We start from the raw sequence: 27,464 nt of genomic DNA, 5'->3' as shown, positions 1-27,464 counted from the left end.
AAATTTGGGGAGCTTGTGGATCCCTTCTTCAAAAAAAGTTTAAAGAAGCATCATAAGCCACTTGCACATCAACTCCTGCAGAGTTTGCTCTGGAATCTATGTCCTCTCCATGCCTACTTCAATGTCCCAACAAAAATAGATAGTAGAATAATAAATCTGGACTGTACAGGATCTAATAAGGTTTCCCATTAAATTTTGTCCAGTTTATCCCAATTGCTAACAGCTTGTGTAGACTGCCGTTGTTGTGAAGGAGAATCAAATTTCTGATTAGCCAAGAGCTGGCAGTAGTACACAGCATTCACAGTGCAACATTCATGGAGAAAATTGATGAGCAATATGCCTTTTTAGTCCCAAAAGATGGTTGCGTGGACATTTACAGCTGATGGACATGTTTTCAGGGCAAGGCTCTCCACCTTACATTACTCCATACTCACCAATTTTGATTCAGGATGTAGTGATGAACCTGTGACTCATCACAAGTGACTATTCAATGCAAAAAATTATTTCTCTCTCATTGAAATTGATCAGGAAGCTTTGGGAAATTTCCTGTCCAGTCTGTTTCTGATTTTGAGCAAAAGTCTTGGAATCAGTCTCAAACAGAGTTTGCAGAACCCAAGGTACTTTGTGATAATGGAATGGGCTCTTCCATGACTGATCATCAAATGTGAGATGATGATCTTCTTCAGTGAGATCACGGATCCTTCAAATGTTATCATCTGTCACATTTGTCCTTGATTGCCTATTGTGACTCATTTTCTACAGCTTTATGCCCTCCTTTAAATTTGCTGGTCCAGTGATAAACTTGGGTATGTGACAATTTCATATCCCCAAACTGTGTATGAAGTTCGTTCAAATTTTAGGAAGGTTTAATCCCCTCATATGTGTGAAACTTTACAATAATACATTGTGCAGCCAATGATAGAACCTCTTTCTCTGATATGATGCTACTGATCAGAGAGATGTGAATATCAAGATGGCTAGAGCGTCCATCCCCTCCCTACATCTCCACATTCTACATCCCGCATGCCAGTCACTCATGTTTGTGCAAAAACTGCAAAGACAAAAGACCAGTTTATATTTGACTTACTAGGTAATTCTAAAATGGGTAAATTAACTGTACAGTTTTAACTTATTGCAGATTTTTTTTAAGGATCTAGATTTCAAGTTAATAAAGCCATATTTTATACAAATTTGTTACTTTTATCTGTAACAGTATCTTTTATTTTTTATAAGTGAAATACAATTTCTGTTGCAGTTACCTGCAGATGCTCCTCCAAAGTCTCGAAAAACTGGAGGCTGGGCAGATGAAATGTCTACCTCAAAAAGTGGAAAGTACGTATTATAAACTACCAGTTTTGTTATTTATAAATATATAGATTGCTGTCTTAAGAAAAATTACAAATCTCTCATAGATGATTTAATTGTACTGTAATCAACTTCTACATTCCTGGAATTATAAATCGGTTTAATTAATGTATCTTATAATTACATATGTTTTTATGATTATCAATAGTATTTTCTGGTTATTCACCCATTACCAGTTCAATAAAACAAATTCAATAAATGCAGTTATTCATGCATAGAAATTTTGCACCTATTATTTTTTTATTTTTTGTAGGGAATTAGTTTATGAAATAGATAGATAACCATTTGCATTCTGTCGATTTTAAATTGTCACATTATGATATTATTTCCCAAGTTTCCTATCAGAAAATATTAGAAATTTTGTTCTTGATAAAGGAGATTCTCTCTATCAGTATTCTAGTTTTAAGGATTGTTTCCCTTGATTAGTCAAAACAGTATAAATAATGCATTAAATAAATAAGTTTTTTATTTTGATCGGTAGATAATATCAGGAATGGGTAGGTATACTCCACAGCAAAAAAAAATAGACTACCCCAGCATTTGCTGGATGGATCACAGAAAACCTGTCATCATAGTATTATAAAATACACACTTGATTAGTAAAAATGGAAAATGTTGTTAAAATTCATATTAATTACTTCAAATATGAAAATATGAAACAATATTAAATTAAATGTATGAAGATAGTAATTAAAGTTCTTTAAGATACTAATTTTACATGTGCTTGCCTGTGGGTGTATGTGTGTGTGCACGTGCATGCGCATCTTTCCACAAGCAGTAAGTAAACTGAATGTTGTCTTGTACAGGGTGAGCAACATAAAATCAAACCCATAATGAAACTGCTACCCAACACTATTTATGAAAGACTCTCACACAACTAGCGCAACTACGAGATTTATATGTTACTACTGATTGTTGCTGCCATTTGTCGGGTGGTTATGTGTTAGTACATTATACATTTTATTGCAGTGCAGTATTGTGAGTGCAGTTGTGTAAAATGCCTTATTCAATCCAGGAGAAGATAGCTATAGTTGAGGCCTATATTCGTTCTGGATCGTTTGAAGAATCACGTCAAGTATTTGTAGGAAAATTTCCGAATACCTGTATCCCAGCGAAGATTAGCATACACGATTTAGTTAAAAAATGGCATACTGCAGGTTCAGTTTCAAATGCAAAATGAAATAGGCACCCTTCCATTAGGACTCCACAGGTCATTGCCGATATTGAAAGGAGAATTACTGCCAGTCCCAAAAATCACTACCCAAGTTATCTCTACAATCTGGTGTTAAATACACATCTTGTCTTAAAATTCTTCATGAATTAAAATCGAAACCATACCACGTTACAGCTGTGTAACAGCTGAAGGAGACAGACAAATCGAAACAACTTGATTATTGCAACTGGCTTCTTGAAAATATTGGTGGACAGATAGACCCAGTGCTGTATTTCATGTCAGACATGGCTTGGTTTCATTTATCTGGCCATATTAATTTGCGGAACACCAGATATTGGATGGCAAGGAATCCTCACAAGATATTCGAGCATCCAATTCACAATGAGCAAATTGGTATTTGGTGTGCTGTTTCCAGTAATCACATAGCGGGACCAATATTTTTTAACTGGACTGTCAATACACAAGTTTACTTCACAATCTTCAAAGAATTTTACGTACAATTAACTGATAGTGAAAAAGAATACAGCTTCTTTCAACAAGACGAAGCAATGTGTCACACATCAAACGTTTCATTGAATTATGTTCATGCAGATTTCACAAATGAACAAGCTGTCTGCAGAGGACGGTGGCCTCCATGTTCCTGAGAGTTGTCTACTTCCGATTTTTTCCTTTGGGGCTACTTGAAGAAGAGAATTTTTGATGCATCTAATCCCCACAATATTGATGAACCAAATGTGAACATTCAATGAGAAATCAACACAATTGACAACAATGTTTTGCATCAGAGAACTTTCAATATGATCAGTCGAGCATAAAAGTGCATCGATGCCCAGAGGGGTCATTTTGAACATCTTTTGTAACAATAAGGTTTAAATGCAACATTTAAATTACATTTTATGTTTTCCTTATTTAACTTATATGTATCATTCATAAAATTTCATTCCAACATAACCTCCCGATTCTGCAACAGTTACATTATGGGTTCAGTTTTATGCTGCTCATCCTGTACCAAGTAATGGTTTTTTTGCCTCTCCATTCTCTATACTCCCACAATATTCAGTCACAAACGCCAACAAATACCTAGAAGAAAAAAATAATCCACTGCCCATCAACCAGCTATGTTTGCAACACTTATATTTAGAGGTTTTTTATTTTAATTTTTTTTAAACAGTACTAAGAAAATTCATTAATATTTTCATTTCTGTAGAAGAAAATCACATAATATATTTAAATAAACTGGTTGGAATATTCTTTAAATAATTCAGTATTTAATTAAAAATTGCAATGGAAGCATAATAAGGACTTTTCTTGTAAGCCAATTCTGTTGTTACACAAAAATAGTTTTGTTCTGTTTGGTAAAAGAGGATATAATTTTTTTTTTTTTTTTTGCAAAGCGTAAGTGACTATTCTTTTAGTAAAGACTGTATAATCATAAATATGAACACATTGAAAAATTAATATTTTTTAATTTTCTAAATATCTGTCTATGATTCATCTTGTTAACTTATTTTTGTATCTTGATAACTTATTGTGACTTTTTGAGAGAACTTTTTAAGAGGGCTCTCCTTAGGGTCAGTTCACATGATACGGTTTTGGTAGTTTTAACGTATAAGTTTTTTTGCCGTCTCTAGCAGCGGTACATGTATTTAGCATGTGTATGTTCACACAATCCTGCTTTTAATTGTATCTAGTAAAATCAACCTATGCGATGAAATCAACATTTGGTTTTGCGAACAGAAACCATATTCAGTGATTTGGTGATATAACCGAAACAGTTGATAGTAGTGTTTGTATCATAGCGGCACCATTCAGACAATTCAGCTTTTACACTGGACAGACCAGTGTAGGCAATGACGAATAGTCAGTGCATTAATACAGTATTGATCACTCCTGTTCAACGTGTTGCTCTTGTGCAGTTTTGAATAAAATCCATTATATGTTATGGTAGATATTAATAATACAAAAACAGAACTTTTGATCGATCTGGTACAAGAATGACCTGCAGTATAGGATAAGTCTTTGGAATCCTATAAAAACTGATATATAAAGAATTGGCGTGGAGGGAAATATTGATTGTTTTAAATGAAGGATTCCAGGCTGTAGAGCAACAGATGCCCACAAAAGTACAGACAATAAAAACGAAGAAAGCAATGAGGTGAATGAATATCCTGAAAACAAAGATAACCGCAAAACTGACTGGCAATCAACAATTTAAAATGGTTTTATCTGGTGTAACAAAGAAACTGAGAACGATGCTGAACTATGAACTTGATTTTAAAATGATAAAATTCACGGAACATCAAATGAATCTTTCAACTACAGCTGCAATTAATACACAAAGTGATTGCCATTTATCATTTTCTATAAGCCTTTTTGCATTCCTTGTCATCACTTACTCATGACCTTGGAATTTCAGTTAGGTGTTTTAATTTTGTTACAAAGAATTAAAAGAAGCATAATATCACAATCAAACATTTTTCCACAACAAAATATGAACTATTATGATTGGCAAAATGCAGGTTATTTTACTTGGCCAAGTACCCAGTGTTTTACTCACCCAAATACTGCAGTGGCCGATAGTTGTAAATCACCGTCAGTGCCATCACCAATGTATTATCATCACCAATTATACGATATTGATTTATGTTCATGTAATTTTTTTCGTATAATTGTCAGATTTACATTTACTAATTTATCTGAATGATTACATTTTTCTTGATTTTTATAATTTAAATTAATTTTGTTTTTTCTTATCATAGAGTTGTTACATTTCAGTTATCAAACATATAATGAGAAATAAAATTTGTATTGATGAGATTAATAAAACAATCTTACCATAAGCATATTGACAATCTTTTTTTTGCAGATATGCTCTTTCTCATAGTTTTATCCTGTCACGTTAAATCCTTCCCCACTCTACTTAATAGGTAATCAAATGAAGCGTGAAACGTTTGAAAAGAGTTAAAAAATTCTGACATAGTTTCTAAGTCTATATATTAATGTTTGGAAAGCGCCAAAACTATACCTTCCCTTCAAAATAGAATGTATCTAATATTTTTTATCTTTATTTCTTAACTTTTTTTGACGCCAGTGATAGCAATACAAAAGAAAAAATGTGTTTATATTATTAACATCCATCTTTCACAATCTTACAACCATGAGTGATGAACGCGTGAAGGAAAACCAGTCTGTGTATGAACATAGCATACGATACAGCAAAATGAACAATACTTCAAAAAAACCAACCCGAAACCATATCATATAAACTGACCCTTAGGTGGAAATATAATATGTAAGTACATTAAATATTTAAAATGACAAGTGTAGCATTTTATTAAGATGCTTCAAAGCAGATGGTTAGATTTTGTTGCAAATAAAATTAATTAGATCATTCAAAGAGATTACACAATCTAATAATATAACACCAAAAATTTTGCTTTTAGGTCAAAAGAATTAATAATATTATCTTTAGTGAGAATTCTATCCATCCGATCAGCAATGATACGACTTCCTGAGAAACACAGTGCGACAGTTTTATACGTATTTAAACTTCTAGGTTAAATGGATTAATTGAATAATTTATTTAACTGTACATAGCAATTAAATTTTTACTCCTTTTTGAATAATTATCTTTGGATTTAAATTCAGTCATGCGAAATACAAAGAGGATAAAAATTGTTGCACAATTTTTATTAATTTACTACTATTACTATTTATTATTAATAATTTTTATTACATTTAATGGAGAAAGTAAAAACAGGCAAAAGATTATCAGCTTCCATTAACTGTGTGTAAGTTTACCTGCCAGGTTAATTGTCCGCAATAACATGATTATTTATTAACGGATTTTTACAAATCAGGTCAATTTGTTCAAAATAAAATGCTAAATAAATTTTGTAGTAAGTAAAAATTTTATCAAAGAAATAATTACAAAGATATTGAAGATTAAAAATTATGATGGCCACCGTTTTGAAATTTTTTAAGGTGATGTTTTCAAAATGTTTTATTTTGTAGAATAAGACGCTAGTCTTAGATTTGACAAATTCCTGAGAAGCAATGCCAGACGGAAAACAAAGCAAAATAGGACATATGTCATTATGAACTTTTTGACTAGTTTTGGTGTCCTTAATCAGTACCTGAAGTTTGGGGAATACGTCCCGGAACAATTTGTGTATTTACTCCATGAAGTAATGAGTTCACTCCTCACTTTTCCTATTAAGCCTGGTGCGAGATCCATGTTAACTTTAAAATCGTTAGTTCATTTTCGAGAGCAAAGTGCGACTCATATCAAGTCAATTACAACTAGTTTAGTTATGGTACTTAGCACACATACACTGTAATTAATTAAAATTTAAATAATCATTGACCGTCTTACTTAAGTAAAATCATTAAAAAAAAACTAAATATTTATTTATTATTACTAAATTTTATGAGGAGATTGTAAAAATAATGTTAATATCTACATTTGAGGGAAAAGGTGGCTTTGCCCCAGATGTAGCAGGTCTGCAGCATGTAATAATTGAACCTACTTACAGTGTTTAATGTGTCAGCAAGCATACATATTTAGAATATTTAAGTTCTTGCATAATTTAAAATTTGAATAAAAATAATACGGTGTACAATTAAAATTGTCAAAAGTTCTGATGAATAATAAATAAAGTTTTTGTAAGGCAGTGTTAAGTGGAAACATGCTTTTATGTTTGTCCTTCAGTTACTGAAGGACAAACATAAAAGCTTTAGTTTGTACTTCAGTGCACATGTGCATGTTAGTTTTACCAGTGATCATTTATATTTCATTTTAAAAATATCAGGTTATATATGTGTTGCTCTATATATATATTTTATTATTTTTTTTAGATCTAGAAGAAGTTCAACTAATCTTATCGAACAGTAAGTTGTTTTTTCTTATTTATGTTTAAATTAATTGTAGTATTTATCACATAAAAAATTTATTATGGTATTTTTCACTAGCACCAATACCTGGCTGACTCAAGTTGTTGCATTTACTTTATTATCAGCACCTGTACCATTGGAAGAGTATGTCTTAATTCCGATAAAAAAAGGACAAGATTAAGTAGATGTAAATTACAGTTTTGATTTATTGAGGGTGATCCCTTGTAAAAATTAAAAAAAAAAGAATTTTTTTATCATTTTTAAAAGTATTTGTAAAGGGAAAAGCAAAGAAAAAATGTTCTCAATGAATTTTAATGAAAAATGCTAAATTCAGAGGGACAGAGATTTGGGAAAAAGGAAGGCAGTCTAAGCATTTTATTTTAAAATTGCTAAACATTTTTATCATTATTAAAATTAATTTGATTAAGTTGATGTTCAAAATAGATTCCCATTGTGTTAAAAAGTAACTAAAGTGATGCAAATGGAGTCGTACTTGCTAAGATGAGGTTTGTTTGAAACATCACATGAACTGTACTGTTGTTATATATATCAAGATTGAAATTTATTTGCTTGGACTTTATCTTATCGACCATCAGTTTTGTATTTTAAGGCAGAACATATGTTTTGTAAAAATTGAGGCTGAAATTTGATAACAGTTTAGTTTTTACTTTCATTATTCAAAAAATGACTTCTTCTCGCTCTTATCAAATCTAATGATGATGCCTTGAATTCGCTGGTGAATCAGGTTCCACAATTCAGAAACTTCTTGTAAATGCTTTTCTCACAGTCAGGCTTAACTATTTATTTATTTGTTTTCACAAAATTAATCATCTTATTGTGAAGGGAAATAGGTGGAATGATGTATTAGCTATATTCCATGTAAAATCTAAAGGCAGGTCCCCCCTGTAAGCTGCCTCTACTTGCCTGCTATAACCTGGCATGCAGAACACATGCTACTGGTTGCGACAAAACTAAGACCTCAAATTGATGCAGACTTGTATTTATTATTATTTTTATTTTTTTAATTGTTTTTCTACCATATTCATGTATTTTTGTTTTTATTTATTTAAATTTGTTGTTTAATTATTTATTTCATCTTTGATTTATTTATTTTACTGTAATTATTTATTTATTTGAGCTATTATATAAATTATTTTATGTTTTACGTTTATAAAATATAGTATGAATTGACATTTTAATTAATTAAATTAATTTTACGTTTATTATAATATAAATGCAATATCTGTGTAGTATTCATAAGTTTTCTTTTGGAATAAATTTAATAATGATTAAAATTATATTACATTTACTCACGTTTCTTTAACACTTTGTTTATTTATGTATAATTTGTTTAGTTTAATGTTTATTTTCTAGTTTTGTAGGCCTACAAAGCTCAAAAGAATATTAGTTATTGGTTTATATGCCCTGTTTAGAAATAATTTTTGACCAACCCACCGGGTTGGTCTAGTGGTTAACGCGTCTTCCCAAATCAGCTGATTTGGAAGTCGAGAGTTACAGCGTTCAAGTCCTAGTAAAGCCAGTTATTTTTACATGGATTTGAATACTAGATCGTGGATACTGATGTTCTTTGGTGGTTGGGTTTCAATTAACCACACATCTCAGGAATGGTCGAACTGAGAATGTACAAGACTACACTTCATTTACACTCATACATATCATCCTCATTCATCCTCTGAAGAATTATCTAAATGGTAGTTACCGGAGGCTAAACAGGAAAAAGAAATAACTAAGCCACGTCAAAGAAAATCATAACATTATAACCTATAGTAAATAAACAACTCATTTCATATACTTTTGTATTGCATCATTGTTTTTGTTTATTTTTAGCAAAGCCTTGAAAAAACATATACTTTCATAAAATAAATTACTTTGTATACATCTTGAACAAAATAATTTTATTTGTAACAGCAAATTACCAGAACAATTTTGTTACTATAATAGTGACATCTTAATTAGATACATTACAAGTCATTGCTAATTAATTAATGTGACTTTTGGAATACACTCCTTTGGCTGCTGATGTGAGAAGTTGCTGAGTGATGTTAAGAACAGCGGAAGGAATGCTTTATCATACCACAGACCCACCTTTAAATATTATGTACACTATAGTGTATAGCCTATGAGGTTGAGGAAGCTTATAAACATTAAAACAATTTTCAAATTTATTCAGTAGTTTCTGAAATTGTCTATCTTAGAGTAGTATGGATTATTCAATTATTTTTTCTAATTTTAATTAAATTTGCCAATCTCCATGGTGTAGTGGTAGCATCACTGCATTTTGTTTGGAGGTTCTGGGTCCAAGTCCTAATAAGGCATGGCATTTTTTCACATTCTACATAAAATTCATTTCATTATCATCAGTCAGCAGCTACTAGAGTATGCCAGCCAGAATAAAATGGAATGTAGAGCTAGCTGTTGTTCCTTTCTCTACTTAAAATCAATTAATACAGACATTCAATGCATCTATTCATTGTTCCGAGGAACCAGATTATAGAAAAAAGTTAAACTTAAGGCATAAACACCCAAATACTTTCATGTGGGGTCCAGCCTCATATAACTCTTGCTCACCCTCCTCTTTGCTACTATTTATTATGTCCTTATATCTTTTGTACTTTATATATGTCAATGAATTTTTGTTTTTGTTTGGTTGTTTTTACATTTATTATTTCTATTTTACAGGGAGAGATTTCAGCAGACCCCAGACCCAGCACCAAAACTTGAATCTGATGATGGTATGTAAACTTATAGCTAGTCTCGTTTTTTTTATTTGTTAACACCGATTAATATATTTAATTACTTCACTTTTTTACTTCCTTGTTTGAAGTAAAGAAAGTATTGTGATCACAAAAAATTTTGGTTTTCAGATTTCAGTGGAAATAAACATTTTGGCCATCCCTGAATATGTTCTGACTTGTTTCGGTGTGACGTGTGACATCTGTATGTATATATGTGTCTCGCATAACTCAATTGCAATTAGCCGTAGGATGTTGAAATTTTGGATTTAGGACTGTTGCAACATCTAGTTTTACACCTCCTTTTTGATTGTAGTTGACTGGGGAATCAATATTTAGAATAATTGAATGTTATGTTGGTAATAACCATGTACATCTGATTATTTAATAGTAATTGAAGATTATAATTTAGAATCATATTATTTTTGGATTTTCTTAGCATTTAATTATTTGACAACAATAAAATACAATGTTTTGTTGGTCCTAACTGTACATTTTTGAATTGTATTCAGTTTAAAGTGATTGTTGAAAATTATTTTATTAATTACTGTTGACATTTGAATTCAAATATTTTTTTGTAAAATATTTGTATTTACTACAAAAATTATTTTCATTTGTAATAAAAATGATTTGTAAATTATTAATTTCAAAATAGTTACTCTAACCTTCAAATTTATATTTATATTTATTAAAAATGTAAATATCTTTCAAATGACATTTTTTTTCCTTTTATTATGGGAAGTGATTCTGGTCGTAGAAGAAGTAGACATAACTCAACTTGTAGCATATTAAGCACTCGTGAAAATCTATAACTTTCTTCACTTGTGTATAATATGCTTCTTACAACTCTTTTTACATAATATACTGTTCTAGATCAGTATTATTTGTATCTTCACAAGTAGCTGATTAGCAAAAGTTTCAGATTTCTGATGTGTCATATAAATAAAAGTTAATAATTAAACTATTCCATTTAGTGAATTCCTGTATACTGGTTAACCTTTTCAGATCATTTAGTCTTGGAACTGGTTATGTACGGCGTCAGTTTTAAAACGCTGTTACAAAATCATTTTATATTGCATCTAAGTCAGTTATTTTGTTTTATATTCACAAAGGAATCAGTTTTATTACACAATTTGAACGACGACGTTTATACGATGTAGAATGTTTTATTTAAACTAGAAAGAATATGATCATTTTTTTCTCAGAAATATGCTTGTGTATGTGTGTGTGTGTGTATGTGTGTGTGTGTGTGTGTGTGTGTATGTGTGACTTGTGTATTATAGTTGCTATGATGATTATGGATTTATTTATTATTTACAAAAATAGCTTATCTTAGTAGCAACATATCGATGTATTGAAACACATAATAAATTATGATATACGGCACACACAAAAAAAAAGTAATTTGTGGTCGTAAACGTCACTTTTACTTGAGGTCTATAAATATCTTTTCTGACAAATGATATCGGTAAACATGTAACACATAACGATTCGTAATGAATAACACTATACAGTAAAAATTGTTTTTTGTCAATCTGAAACCTTTTTCAGTGGTGGGGATTTTTATTAAATGTACTTTTCTGAATCCACTTTCACTTATACTAACATATGTTACTAATATGTGATTTATGACACGGGTTTTTCATCATATTTTGCCCAATTTTCAACCGATTTGCTCGAAAGTATTATTTTTAAAATCAGCAAATAATGTTTCATAAACACAAAGCAAAAAAAAAAGAAATTTGCTAATAAAAAACGCAGTAGAAATGCGCAAAAAAAATTCTGCAATTAAATTATCGTAATTTTTGTACTGTTTCAATTTTTTTGTTGTTACAGGCATAAAAAATATCCAATCGTAACGTTTTTTTTTTGTCAGAATCTATTAAATCTCTTTAATATACTGTAATTTTTTGAAATTTTTTTCACAAGAGACATAAGACATAAGGCATAAGACTATAAAGGGAGGCAATCAGATACCAACATATTTTCACGGAGCGCTAATCAAACACAGATCATTGTGATGGGAGAAGGTTAAATAAGGTTTAATCATTATATCATATTGCTTTAATGAGGTCAATTTTTATGGTACAATCATTTTTGAGAGTTGTTTTTGACTATTGTTAAAAGTTTTTCAACTGGGTTTAACTCTGGGGAGTTGCCTGGCCATGGGAACTCTTCAATGTTTCATTCTTCAAAAAGGTTTTCCATTTTTTTGGCAGTAGGCCATGGTGCCAAATTTTTTTTTAAAACACTGTTACATTGTGAGAATTTGTTTTTAAGTTGTGTCACAATTCTTTTCTTCAGTATATTTATATATCCATCACTTTTCAACATATTATCTACTGGAAATAATGAACAAAAGCCTTCAAATGTGAAACAACCCCAAACATTTTTTTCTGGGGATTTTTAACTGATTGTTGGATATGAGCCAGCAATGTATTTTTATGTGATGCTTTTCTATCATATGACCATTCCTTTGCCCAATATAAAAATGTGACTCATCAGAAAACATAACACTTTTCCAGTCTTCTTTGGTCTGGTTAGCATGTGCTTTGTCCCACAAGATCCTTTTTCATATTGCTGGTGTTAAAAGCTGTTTTTTAGCTGGCCAACGAGCTTCCCATCCAGGTGCAAGAAGTCATTGTCTAACAGTTGTCACATGTAAATTTGTTCCACTGGCTGCTAATTCTGATTTAAGTCCACAACAGATAATTTTAGATCAAGTTTGCTCTTTCTCAATAATAACTGATGCTGTGTTGGAATAGTTCTTTTACGACCACATTTACCTTTCCTTTGAGATGAAAAGGAAATAATTTCTTTAAAGTGTTTTAAAATAGCATTCACTCTCCCTAGTACAACACCACTCAGAAGCTATTGAAACAATTTTTGAATGCTTTTTTGGAGTTATGTCCATTATTATTATTATTATTATTATTCAAGACGCACAGAAAAAAGTACGAAAATATGATTTTGTCAGAAAATTTGAGATAAACTTTTACAAAACACTATTTATAACATGAAAATTGCTGAATAACCGAAGAGCAATAACCTCACATTACACAGACACTTAAAGAATGCCACTCTGTGGCATGTCATTCTGGCTGTTTACATAGCCACCTTAGTGGCTATATAAACAGCTAGAATGACAGATATTGGAGTTCAGAAAACCCTCACATTTTCCATGAGGCCCCAATTACTTTCCCAGAAGGTTGGAGTTTGTTGTGTGATTTCACGGAAAAGAATTGTAGGTCCAATCTTTTTCATTGAAATGATAACAGCTGAATATTACCAAGAAGTCATCATGCAATTATTGTTACTGTTAAAGGCTGATGAATAAGACTGTTAGCCGCAGCAAGACTGTGCAAAGCACATACAGCAAATAGCACAATGATAATGTTGTGTGAGTTCTTTATGGAACACATCACTTCTCATGGACTGTGGCCGCCTAAATCACCGGATTTAACTTCCCCTGACTTTTTTCTTTGGGGACATCTGAAGGATAATGTCTACAAGAACAATATTCACACAATCAACCGACTCAAGTACAAGATCGAAGATAAAATGTCCCGCATAAGTGCAGCGACCATCCAAAAAGTTGCAACTGACATGAAGAAACATGTTAAGGCATGTATAGCAGGAGAGGGCGGACATTTCCAGCATCTATTGTGAGAAAAATAAATGAACACAAGTAGTTTTTATTCACCTACAAAATACAGTAGAATATACTATGTTAATAAAGATTTTTTTAAGAATATTAATTATTGAGTTGCATGTCTTTTGGCTCACTCTGTATTTGTGATGTAGTAAATTTTCCAGTTGTGTGTGCATTGGATTTATCTTCGATACAAAACTATTATTGTTATTAACGTGTTCAGCAATAGAGTTGCTTACAGGAATTCATATCGAGTACAATTTCTGCTACAGGTGGAAAACAGAATATATTAATAATATTTATTAAAATGTTCCATTAATTTAATGTTTCAAATTTTCATTTATATACTATTTGACACAAAGAGAGCACTGGAAGTTGTAGAGTATATATTTCTAATGTTATCAAAATATATTCTAATTTTAAATAGTAAATGTAAAAATTATAATTAAGCGTTTAATTATTCAATATGTAATTATTAACATTTGAAGATTTAAATATATAATTTTCAAATATGGGATATCATATGCCACTGATACAAACAGATGAAGTAAAAGTACTTATTATAAAAAAATAATTTTTGAAACTCATTTCATCCTCATCTTAATTTGAAATATATAAGTTACACCTTCGATGCAGCTTTTTGTGAAAACTTTGTCAAAGCTGAAAATAAAGTTTTCATAAATCTGTATTATAAGTTAGGTACAGTAAACTATGCTCATTAGCCAACATATCTATTGGTTTGACTCCAGCTATAACACAGACTGCCTCCTGTGAGACTGTTCTGTAACTGCCTATAACAGACAGCAAGAGGAGTCGCTGGGCCCGCAGAAAAAGCCTGCACAATACCTATAAGCCATGCGGTGATCGCAGAGAGGCGCAGCATACAGCATAATAGCTTCGCTGACATCTTTGTAAAGGATACGCATGGTATGGTAATTCAACTCCCAAACGGGATGAATGTCTACATATCACCATTATTATTACAATATTATTATATTGTATAATATAATAATATTATATATAATAGACCATTATTTATTACTGCTGAAAGTATCACCACTTTTTTAAGACTTACATTGTCTTTATTTTTTTTTTTTTTTTTTTTTTAGATATTCCATTAATACCGGATTTAGATGAACTGCAAGATGAAGAAATGTTAACTCAAGTAGCAAGAGCTCCATCGTAAGGTTTTTTAATTAAGAATTGTTTGTTAGAATCATAATTCCAAAAATGCCATAAATTTCTGCTACACTCGACCACAGTGAAGTTCTCTGTGAGAACTGGTTTATTAAATATGAATTTGATCGCTGGAATATACTTTGCAAAATTTTTTTCAACTGTTACCTTCCAAGAAATCCCAGATATTGCAGAACTGTCAGATTACATGGATTCAGTTTATTGAATTACTTAGGATCTTTCTTCAAAGTTTTCTTTAAAAAATAGTTGATATTTTTAATTTATAAATACGTTTTTCATTGCAATATTGTTGATTAATTTTGCTAGAATGTTAGACACAAGCAGTTTTACCAGAGTTTAGAAATAAAGTAGAGTAACATATTAAAATCTTCCTGGTATTCATTCATTTAATTTCATTTACTGAATTTATCAGGAGTTTTAAGAGTTTCTTATTATTAAATAAGAATTATTATTTATTATTTTATTAAAATGAGTGATCTCACTTAGCAGACGCTACTTGATTTGGATATTTGAGAAGAATGCCTAAGATAGATGTGTTCAAAAGAGCAGAAGAGAGACAACTCTAGTATGGTAAAGTGAAGAGGTGGTCAGTGTTGAAATTTGCAAATGTAAGTTCGCTGGAGAGATTAAAAACAAAAGTGAGGTTGTGAGAAATACCACAGCCTTGATACATACCCACTAAAAAAACCTTATATACACACATAAAGGAATATTACAATTTTTATTAGTTCACTAAACATTTTTCTAGGTTTTTGTAGTTTTCATTTTACTTTCCCATCTAGCGCTATAGCTTTAGAAGTGAGAGTATTGTAATTGGTCCAATTTGGGCATAGGAGGTTTTCACCAGATCTTGATATTTTGACACCTAAGGAACAAAATCCAGATGAAGATTTTCCGGATGTGTATGTGTATGTTTGGTATAGCCCTCTAAATCACCTTATATCTCTAGAACTACTGGACCGATTTTGACTAAATTTGGTCAGACTACTTCTATATATGGGGCATTGATGCCATTAAATTTTCAACTTAAAAGGTCAAGGGGGTGAGTCACCCTCAGTATCTTGAGATTTTGCCTAATTAAGGTCTTATTTTTCTTAGGTACATTTGTTAACATCCCAACCCCACAGGGGGAAGACACCCACCTTTTGATGTTACCGGTCGCCCCACCACTCCCTCTATTCTGAGCCCTAAGGGGCTTTACTGGAGGTCGTCTTTAGATCCACTAGTTTATTATATCTCACAGTCATCAGCCAGGCCTCGGTCAGGATGCCACCGATGTAAATGCCCCAGCAGACATTTGCGTCAGTAAAATACAAATCAAATTTTGCCTTCACATAAGCCTCAAATGTACTTCAAATTCACATCGAACCTAACATGATTCCCTCAAACTAACTGATCGAAACCGCAGAAGCGCGAACCCCACAACAAGTCCAGATTTGACAGCACCACTGATTGACAGATTTGACAGTCACTGTGAATGTCTCAGAAAACAAACAAGTTGAAAGTTAAATCAGCGCTACACTCATACCAATAAAAATTATGTTTTACGCAAAATAGAAATTCAGACCTTCACCCAAATAAGTCGACCAAATTAGCCAAATTAACCTCCCACGATACTGTTCTATAAATGCCTATAATAGCCAGCAAGAGGAGTCGCTGGGCTCCCAGCAAAATGTCTGCGTAATACTTTTTTTTTTTTTTACTTTTTTAAAACACCCCCAACATTCCCGGCCTCCGCCGTTAGGCTATGCGCAGGAATTTCGGAGTGTTGTGGCAGTCGACTGCCCCCCTGTCTTGCCTTTTCTTTGGCGTATCATCGGGGTCCTCTCAGTTTCATCAAGATGCAGTAGCCCTCCCTTCTGGACGACCACTACATCCCTCCACTGAGAGGCTACCCTTCCCGTCCCTACACTAGGTTGCCGGCTCCCTACATCACCGGCGTGAAGCCGGCAAACCGCCGCGTCCCCCGTCTCAAACCTGAGGGTCACAAATGCATCATCGGAGCACCCCAACTGACTTTAATTCTTGCATATGAAGGAGCCAAAGCGTCCTCTGCATCCAGGCTGCCTCCCTGGCCCTGCACGGCGACCACGATTCGCCCCTTGTATTTTTTTTTTCACACCCATTCGCAGGACACAACACAAGTAATAAAACACACACACACTCACTCTCACTCACACTACCACTTAGCCGCCATCAGGAAAACGCAGTTAAGCCTAGTAACACACCCATACAGAATACATAATTAATAAAAGTCTACTCTTCCCATCCGTCTCATTCTTAGTCTTTGTCAGCGCTGGTCGTGGCCTTCCTACACACGGTCGCAGTGATCGTGTATGCCATGCCGCCAGCATTATAATCACAAAAACATAAACAAAAGAAATGAAATACACACTACAATAAAATAAAATTCTGTAAACACAGTAACTTCCCGCTGCTGCAGCAACTCTCGTCGCAGTCAGCCACCACTATCACGTTGGCTGCGATTGCACTCCTCAACCGGCAGCAAAACACAAAACAACTCAATAAAATGAAATAAAATAAGATAAAATAAAACACAATCAGGACGATAGCGAAGAACCCCCCGTGATGGGTGATGGGTTGCAGTCCATCACGTTGGTGTCTGAACTTATTCCTCCTTCTGCAAACGCGGGCACGTTCGCTGTGAGTGCCCTCGTAGCCGTTAGCAGGAACGGAAACACAATCAATAAAATAAAATAATACCACAATCATACAAACAAGGAAAATACATAATAAATTAAACTCGTCTCTTCGGCGATGTCACCTCTAGCCGTGGCCCTCCTGCACACGGTCGAAGTGATCATGCTTGTCATCTTGAGATGGCCATAGAGTACCAACCACAGTGACAATGGAGACAATGAATTCACAATACAATACAACACAAAAATAAAATATATAATAGAAGAGACACACAGTATATTCGCTAGGGACATTGCTGCTTACCCGCGCCTAGAAGTCTTCTACCCACTCTCTTCCATGTTCCTCCTTCGTCTTCAGGATGCTAGCCACCATGCTCTGTACCGCCTCCCATTCTCTCTTCCCTTTCAGCATGTGAGCTACAGTTGTTTCTGGAGTGAGGCCATCTGTGCCATGCCTACGCCGGACCACATCCCACCTTTCGCACTCGTAAAAGGTGTGCTCCGGCATGTCATCCTGGCCGCAGTAGAAGCACCTCGGTGTCTGTCTTCTCTTGAACCGATGGAGGTAGACCCCGAACTCCCTGTGTCCAGACAGGAACTGCGTGAGGAAGTAATCTACCTCCCCGTGCCTCCGCCTGACCCACGGTCCCAAGTCCGGGATCAGTCTCTTGGTCCATGCCCCAGCCGTAGCCGTTCGCCACATCTCCTGCCAGTTGACCATCAGCTGCCTCCGGGCTGCGTAATACCTAAAAGCCAAGCGGTGAACCCAGACAGGTGCAGCACCTTGCATAATAGCCTCATTGACACCTTTGTAAAGGATACGCATGGTACGGTAATTCAACTCCCAATCGGGATGAATGATTACGGATTCCATAAAAAGCATCAGCGGCCTGTTTTGCCACATACTGTAGATGTACTTGAACTGAAAATTCTCACCAAGGATATTTAGGATATTTAGGATTCTCACCCAGGTATTTTTGAGCCGTAACGTACCGAACGGGAAGACCAACCATCCGAACCCGGATTCATCAGGAAGCAGCCAATCGGCCCTTAAGCAACATCATTGTGGTTTTCTCTGGACTGAAAATCATTTTGTGTTGGAGACTACACAGTCGGAGTGTCTCACAAGCATGTGCAGCTTGGAACTCTACCTCGTTACGTGAATCCACTTCAAACAGTAGCAGCGTGTCATCAGCATAAGCGATGATACGACAACCACATGACAACCTCAAACGAACATGGAATTGAATTGTATGCTTCAAAGAAAGGGACTCTGAACACTGCTCTGAGGGCATCCTTTAGTTAAGGTCTTGCAAACCTCCGACCACCATCACGCAGGGAAACAGTCCGATGGCTGAAATAACTTCACTTATCAATTACCACACCCTTGTGGATCAACAAAGCTAAAAAGAGGACATCTTTCCTGCGCTTATGTCCAAGTGCTCTATACACAACGCCCCAAGGGACTCTATTCCCTTGTTCCTGAACGAAGGAATGCCAGGAATTATGCTTAGAGGACCTAATGCTATGAAGGTACCTAGCCTTCCTTCTGCAGTAATCTGCAGTTTGGGTGTTGTAGCGACCAGTAACGTCACATGGTGGGTGTCTTCCCCCTACGGGATTGGTATGTCCACAAACACAAAAGGTAAGATAGAATAATATTTTCTTTTTTAATAATCGTAGTTATGAATTTGAGATTAGTATCAAATATTTCTTCTTTCATATTCCATTGCAACAAAAACATTCATTTCTGTGTGAGAATGAATTAAAATGTAGAACATGTTTTTGTGATAAAAATATACTTTTCATTAAAAACACATAATAAAATATAAAATCTAACAAATATTTTGCTGCTGATTGTGAATCTATTGACTCTTTCTTTGTTAACAGAGTAGTTGGAAGCAAGGTCGCCTCATTTACAGAACTGGATTCTGATTTAATGAAAAAATCAGCATTCTCAACGCTTGATGACATTAATCTTGGTATTATCAGTTGCCATCTGTATCCAGAAGATGATGTAAAAGAGGTATGTTTATATACTTTAACAGTATACATATTGACAGTGCAGTTTGATTTTGCTTTAAATTAATAGCAGTATCTCAGAACTGATTGACTTGAGGCCGACCAGAATAATTAATTGATTTTTGTAAATTAATGTAATCTAAGATAGAAAATAAAATTTAATGAAAAAGTATTTATTCTCCTAGAAAACAATTTATCTTGTATTTCACAATAATCAGTAATTCGCTTGGATATTTTGTTTTTAACATTAAAAATAACATGTTCAGCAATCCATAGGTAGTAGAAAATAGTCTGTGGAGTCCACTAAGTTATTTTTTTTTATTAACAATAAATTTGATGTACAGTATATCTTATACAGAATTATAGCATTATTTATTCATTCAACAGGAAAAAAAACATGATAATACTTCAAAATTATTAAATAAGCTCACTTTAAAATTAAAAGATTTTTCCTTTTCCAACCTAATTATGGCCTTCTTTCTCATAAGGACAGATGGTCAGTTTACAACAGAGTTTATTGATGCCCTTTTACAGGGTGAGGGAAGTCCCTATCTTAAATCCAAAACAGCAGCTTCCAACTTGGCTTCACTTTGGAGTAAACTCAATTAAAAATTTATAATTAATTTAATTAGCTCATTTGTATATTATATTCACTTCCATCAGCAGCAGTACCCAAGCAGCAAGCGAGTTCCAGTCTCCTAATCAAAAGATCCGTGTTTAAGTCTCAAAGCCTTTTTTTAACTTGATTTTTAATTATGTAGTGTTTATAAGAATATTGGGGAAAAATATATGAATTTCATGTTTGTTGATTATCATTTTATTTGAATATAACAATCATTAATGTAAAAATCCCTTTATGAACATGTGGGAATAGGAATCACATGGGGAATGATATATTAACAAATTGACAACAAACAGATTTTGTTTTATAAAACTAAAAAATTTAAGTACATAAATTTATTTTAATTTTCAGTATACCTGTTACAATCCGTAGCACAAACAATTATAAAAAAAAATCTATATAAATATTTTTGGATTGTAACAAGCAAGCTTATATACATCAATTTTTTAAAGTTTTATAAAATAGAATTTATTAGGTTAGGTTAATTAGATTCACACAAAATAATAATCAGCAAACAAAAAGTTCATATAGTTTTTTCCACATTGTTGTCGTCTCTCTGATCATCAATCGACAATTTGCATGCACCAGATCATTGATTTTCTGAATCCAGGTTTCATCAATTGAAGTTGAAGGCCTTCCTGATCAAGGGTCATCTTCAATTGACTGAAGACCACTTTTAAATGGTTAAAACCATTCGCAACATTACAAATGACTCAGAGCATCATCTCTGTAAGCTTGTTTCAAAAGTTTCTGCGAAAGTTTCACACAAAATTTTATGTTGCATCATTGCTCCCAAAAATTGCACATTATAAAAATTGCTACTAACACTTAAAAGTTGTACTCATATAACAGTATGAAAAATAAACAATATATCAACAATCCGAGAACATGTGGAGAACAAAGGTTATGTGGAACACAATGCTGCTAACTTCACGTCGCTAAATATCTTCATTAATAATTAAAATGTTCAGTTATTTTCTGAGCAGACCTCTTAAAAAAATGTAAGTTAAAATAAAAAACTATATGGAGGCTCAATTATGAGACTGGAATCCTTGCCACTCAATGGTTGCCACTGCTGTGACTAAATGAACAAATAAGCTGCTCTAACTGCTCAGAAAACTTAAAATATATTTTTAAATGGAATTTATTCCAAAATGGTGCCAAATTTGAAGCTGTATTTTTGGATATAAAATAGGGATCCCCTCTCACAACCCTCTGGAAAGGGCATCAGTAAACCCTGATATAAGCTGACCACCTGCTCTTGTCATTACTCACTGTTGTTACTGTGGAATTTCCAAAGCAATTTTTTATGGTATCTGTTTTGAAAAGGTTAGAAACTCTATGAAGTAGGCAATCAAATAATATATTCAATCTTTGTTGTATTTGTTCATTATGTTGTTTTGTCATATTTTGTGTATTTGTAAATTTTTGTATTATTCCGTTACATTAGGATTTTTGTTTTTATTTCTTGTATGAAATTTTCAGGGTGTGTGTGTGTGTGTGTACATGTTGATTCTAAAATGTGATTTGTAAAATTTGATTCTGTTGTATGTATTGCGTTTATGTATTATGTTCCTTGTCTCTGTCATTAAATATCCTTTCTGTATGTTTGTGTAGTATTTAGTCCAATCATTGCAGTTTAATCTTTATAATATGTGTTACTGTGCTCTGTATGTTCATGTTATATTAGCTTTTGTTCAATCTGTAATATTTATTGTTTTGAAATCACACAGTAATCTTCTCTAGGGTATTTTTTTATTTTGCTATGTACTGTATGCAATATGTTGTATATGAATGTAGGTGGATATCCATTAAGCTGATTTTAATGTTTTATTATATCGAGTTCTTCAGTATAGCTGTTTGCTGACAAAGTTGTAGTATTATAGGTGACTGGATAATATATAATGAAAAGCATTAATTCTGTATCAAACAGAGATATCCTTTGCACAGCTCAAGCTCATCTATTTTTATCAATTCAAGTACCAGCCATTTAATTAAAGGAACCGGTACTCATTGTTTTTTTTGTGTGTAGTTAAGTCCTTTTTTTGAAAATTATTAATAAATTTTGGAAATTGTTCATTAAATCATTTACAGTATATTTCCCAGCAGTTCATTTATAGGTAAGAAGTGATAAATACACTTTCTGTCTTACTTATTGGTAATATAATGATAAAGCTATATTTTGGAACTTATTTTTTTTTCTTAATCACTAACTCTACATCAATTTCAATTTTCTCATCGATCCATTTTATATGTATTTATCCAACATTGTATCATCATCTACATCTACAGCCTTGTTCATCGTATAGTCACAAAGTAAACAAAAAAATAATGTCCTGTCAGTTGTTGAGTAACATCTTTCTTCCTATTGAGTGTATGCAAATAACATAATCTAGCAGAATTTAGGTATACAACCAATATTTAAACACAATTGAAGGTTTTGGAGGTGTAATTATGACACAATTCATACTCATTACAATCTTAACATAAATATAACATTTGATATTAAAAAAATAATAAATAATAATAATTAAATACTGTAAAAGCAAGCAGTAAGTGAATATTTTCATTTTATTATTATTGATAATAATTATTGTATACTCTGCTATGATGCTTGCTTACAAATACATTATCATTAAAAACTATAGGAAATAGGAGACATTATGTTTTACCCTGGTGTTTTTCATGAAATTACTGATGATGTACATTCATCTTTACCGTACAGAGTGTTAAAGGTTATTTAAAATCACAGTTAATTATAAATGTAGAGTATATTTTCTCCTATATTTTTTATTTGTTATTCATATGTTAATGAGTCAGCTCTACAGTCTGCTGTTTAATAACTAATTTACGGAGTCTTGGTGATAAATCTAAGACAATGTTTTGCTGTAATAAGTTGTTTCTTGTTCACAAGAAACACTAATACAATGGATTTTGCTTCTTTCTCTCGCACTGTTAAATTGCATTACCAAAATTGATTCCCTACTGTTACTGTCTATTTGTTTTTGTTTCACAAAGTCTCCTTGGTTTGAGCCATTATGAAAATAGATTGTTTAAATGCTATATCGCAAAAGTAATCGATTATAATGTTTAATACTTATTTATAAACATTTACTAACTATGAACTATTACTATGGATATATAACATTTGCTAACTAAGAATAATAAAAAGGTAACATAAAAATAATGTAACCTGCACAAAGTGTTAATTAATTTGCTATTGTAATGTAGAAGAATGTTTTTATATTAAATAATTGTAATAAATAAATAAAACCAGTTTAACATAAAATAAATAAACATAGAAACAGTAAACAAACATAAAATAAATTACATTACGTGATGGAGCATAATTTCATACGAAAGAAATTCTTTTAATATGACTAGTAACATGTTGTAATGCCCGATGATGCTATAGCAACAAGTCCGTTCATTAGTGGCATAATACATGACATCACAGTTTTATTGTTTCATCATTAACAGGAATAAAAATTATTGTACAGTAACTGGATGATTATAGTGTGATCATCAATAATATTTAAAAGATTCTTTCATAAGCAGATTAAATATTACTTACAAGGGGAAGCAGTCAGCTTACAACATAGTTTATTGATGCGCTTTTGGTAGGAGGGGGTTCCCTACTGTAAATCCATAATGGCAGCTTCCACTCTGTAATAAACTCCATTTAAAAATTATCGAATGGTTCAAGTAACTTATTTGTATAGTCACAGCAGTGGCAAGCATTTCAGTCTCATGTTCAAGAGTTCTCAAGTTCAAGTCTTTGAGTTGTTTTTTAACTTTATTTTTGTTAACAGTTACACCTACAGAATGATATTTTTTATTTTGAAGCGACATACTGTGGACCATCCCAATATCATTTCTTTTTTGCTTCTTTTCCATACTTCATTGATTTTCATAGATTGCACCTGCTTTTCTTCTGTCCATTTTATTATGTTAGTTTTTATTATATAGTATTTTTTATAATAATAATATTTATAAGAATCTGAAAAAACTATTAACTAATAAAATAGTAATCAGCAAATTTGAAATTCATATAATTTTTTATAGATCTTTTAAACGTACAAGTAATTTTTTGTTTACTTCCAAGACACTTTTATACTTTAATTACATAACTTATGTTATCATTATTAAAATATTATGGCTAAATTTATTTACAAAAAAACAAATATAACTAAATTTTAACCATTTATAAGTGTGATAAATTTTATCACAGTTTATTTATTCAATTAATGATTAATTATTTATTATATCGCTGTGTAAATTGCACAAATATTTATGATTTCAGGATGATTGCAAATGGACATGGGACTTATTATTTACTGAAGTAGCATCAGATCTTCGCACTGAGTGGGAAGATGAAAGTAATCCCGATGTAGATGTTGCCTAGATAATTGATTTTTTTACAATTTAAGTTTATCATTTTAACTCTATAATATAATAAATATATATATTTAATATTATATGAAATGTATACCATCAAAACACTGCAATTAGATAAGTTAAACTTACCACATTACGGTGTGTGTAATGTACATTACACTATGTGCACAGTTTTAATGATAGAGCATATTGTTAGTTTTTAATATTTGTAGTATTTTAATGTACGATTTAATAAAGTGTATTTAATCATGACCGAGGATGCGGGATCCCTCAAAAGTACTATCATGATAAAATTAAGGAAAGAAATGTCTTATCTCAATTGTTTGTACTAGGTGGTTTATGTTAGTAGAATTTGAAATATGCAATACTTGTTTTTTTACTAGAGTATTACTTAGATTTTTTAAAAGAATAAAGTTTTAAAATTGTTAAAAAGATAGTACAGTTTATACTGTTTTAGCAATGTATAAGTATGTTTATTATTATTTTGGCATTAGTTTACTAAGAGATATTGCAATTTCTTCATTTGAGATAAATTTCATTGCACTACCATTGTATTTATATGTTGTTTTGTGTAATTATTTTTTTTCTGGAAATCAGGTACAATCAACCAGGGCAATATTATTGTATAGGTTACAATTTTTCTCAGAGATATGTTCAAAAAACTTATTCTGACATTTATTTTATTTGACAAATTTTTTTTTTAAATTAAAAACCGCCCTCTGTATGAATTCACAATTTATTGCTTTTAGTAAGTTGTTTATCTCACTTCTTCGTACAGCGTTAAGTTTTTCAATATTGTTATTGGTTACACATACATGAATTTTCATTTATACAATGTAATCCTAGTTCTTCATTCTTTTCATTTCACATTTTGTCATTCTTATAAATCTTTTTAATCTATAAAAAACAATTTCTACTCTGCAGATTGATTACTTGCATTTTAAAAACCAGATTGCACACTTCATAAATATCTGGTAATTGTTGAAGTTGTAGGCAATTCAAGCCAAAATTCTGTTTTAGACACTTGGAAAGTATTATTCTTTTTCCTTAATAAGTTGGAGTATAGGTAATGCGCAGTTTCTGAAAAAAAAGTGTTACATTAATCTGTTGCTTTACACTATCTATCCCAGTCTATCTTATGATTGAGAGCATGTAAAGCTCATGAAATATAAGAGGCACAAGTCCAAGTAGCTTTCCCTGAGGATAATCATTATACATCAATCACTATATTGAAAGAATTAAAATGTCATTTATAAGACCAAATGATACGTTTATTTCAGCAGGCTTGGCATTCGGCTATGCAACCATACATTTAGCTTGCTGAAAAAAACAGAAAATTGCTTAATTCCTTATTTTTTTTATTAAGCTTGAATTCTGCATGCTAACATTTTTACTTATAATAATTTTTTGCAAAGTAAAGAAACAATATAAATCATAAATAAATTTTTTATTGTGATCAATATCTAATAATTGATTGTATACAGAGTGTGCGGGAATTAATTCCCTATTGAAAATTGTTTATAACTTTTTTAATACTTTACTAATTTTCATGAAACATAAACATTTTGTTCCTTACAATGGTAGAATTGTTTTGCATTGCTAAAATTCCACATAAGCACCACCATTATCCAACAGTTTCTGTAAATGGATGGGATATTTGCGACAGACTTCTGCAGATAATCCAACAGTATGTTTCCAAGAACTTGGCGAATTCGCTTCTTCAGTTCATCAAGAATTTTTGGTTTTGTGCAATAAAACTTCCTCTTTCACCCACTTCCAGAGGAAGAAGTCGCAGGGTGTTAGGTCAGAACTCCTTGCTGGCCATTCAAGGAGCCATGACATCCCAACCAGCATCCTGGAAAATGGTTATCTAGCCATGCACGGACAGGATTTGTGAAGTATGCTGGGCCCCATCTTACATAAAGATTGTTGTTGTAATTTTCCCATGTAGATACAATACCATGAACATAATCTTCAAGCATATCAAGATAGTGTTCTGTATTCATTGTATCCCTAATGAGATATGAACCTGCAACTTTCATGGATGTCATGCTGCACTGCAATATGACCTTTGGGTGATGTTGACTTTTTTCAACAACCACCCTCTGTTGCCCAATAATAGCAATTGTGCCAGTTAACAAACCCCCTACATGAAACTTGGCTTCATCTGACCACAGGATAATACTGAAAATGTCAGACCAGCAAGAATCATATTTCCATATTCCAACCAATGAACATAGTCTTCTGGCGATAATTCCTGGCAGTAATGTGGTTTCCATGGGTGGAAATTCAACTCTTTCTTCAGAACAGTTCGGATTATGTGTTGGTTTAAACCAATTTCACCAGATGCCTATCTGTGATTTATGAGGACCTTGAGTGAACATTTCCTGAACCACTTGTACATTTTCCTCCATGCTGGATGTTGAAGGGCGACCACGTCTCCTAACATCTGATATGGAATCTGTGTCCATTAGCTTCGAGTGGCAATTCCTTATGGTTTTTATATCTACGAAGGCACAAGGTCCTTTAACACTTTGTCACCATCTCTGTACTTGTACCACAGACTGCCATACTTCATACCGGGATCCCAGCAGAGCCCACTCACACAAGGTTAGATGTTGCGCCATGGTCCACCACTGATACCTGCAGTGACATAAATGAGATATCATGTAATAAATTCTATCATTGTAAGGAACAAAATGCTTTTTGTTTCATGAAAATTGGTTAA

At 32.4% G+C, this 27,464-nt stretch overlaps 1 protein-coding gene across 1 annotated transcript in view; it reads left to right on the top strand.

The window, feature by feature from the left end:
* Positions 1 to 26,171, top strand: part of IFT43 (intraflagellar transport 43) — a 38,554-nt gene extending 12,383 nt beyond the window's left edge. The window contains exons 3-8 of the mRNA XM_075368780.1: positions 1,256 to 1,332; positions 7,397 to 7,429; positions 10,133 to 10,185; positions 14,947 to 15,019; positions 19,585 to 19,720; positions 24,642 to 26,171. Of these exons, the coding sequence (XP_075224895.1) occupies positions 1,256 to 1,332; positions 7,397 to 7,429; positions 10,133 to 10,185; positions 14,947 to 15,019; positions 19,585 to 19,720; positions 24,642 to 24,743 (474 nt within the window). The 3' untranslated portion in view covers positions 24,744 to 26,171. The remainder of the gene's footprint in view (positions 1 to 1,255; positions 1,333 to 7,396; positions 7,430 to 10,132; positions 10,186 to 14,946; positions 15,020 to 19,584; positions 19,721 to 24,641) is intronic.
* Positions 26,172 to 27,464: the final 1,293 nt, after the last annotated feature.

Source organism: Lycorma delicatula, chromosome 6 (genome assembly GCF_047948215.1).
Source record: "Lycorma delicatula isolate Av1 chromosome 6, ASM4794821v1, whole genome shotgun sequence".
NCBI lineage: Eukaryota > Metazoa > Arthropoda > Insecta > Hemiptera > Fulgoridae > Lycorma > Lycorma delicatula.
Note: the sequence above shows the minus strand (reverse complement) of the source record. Positions and strands in the feature narration are given on the sequence as shown.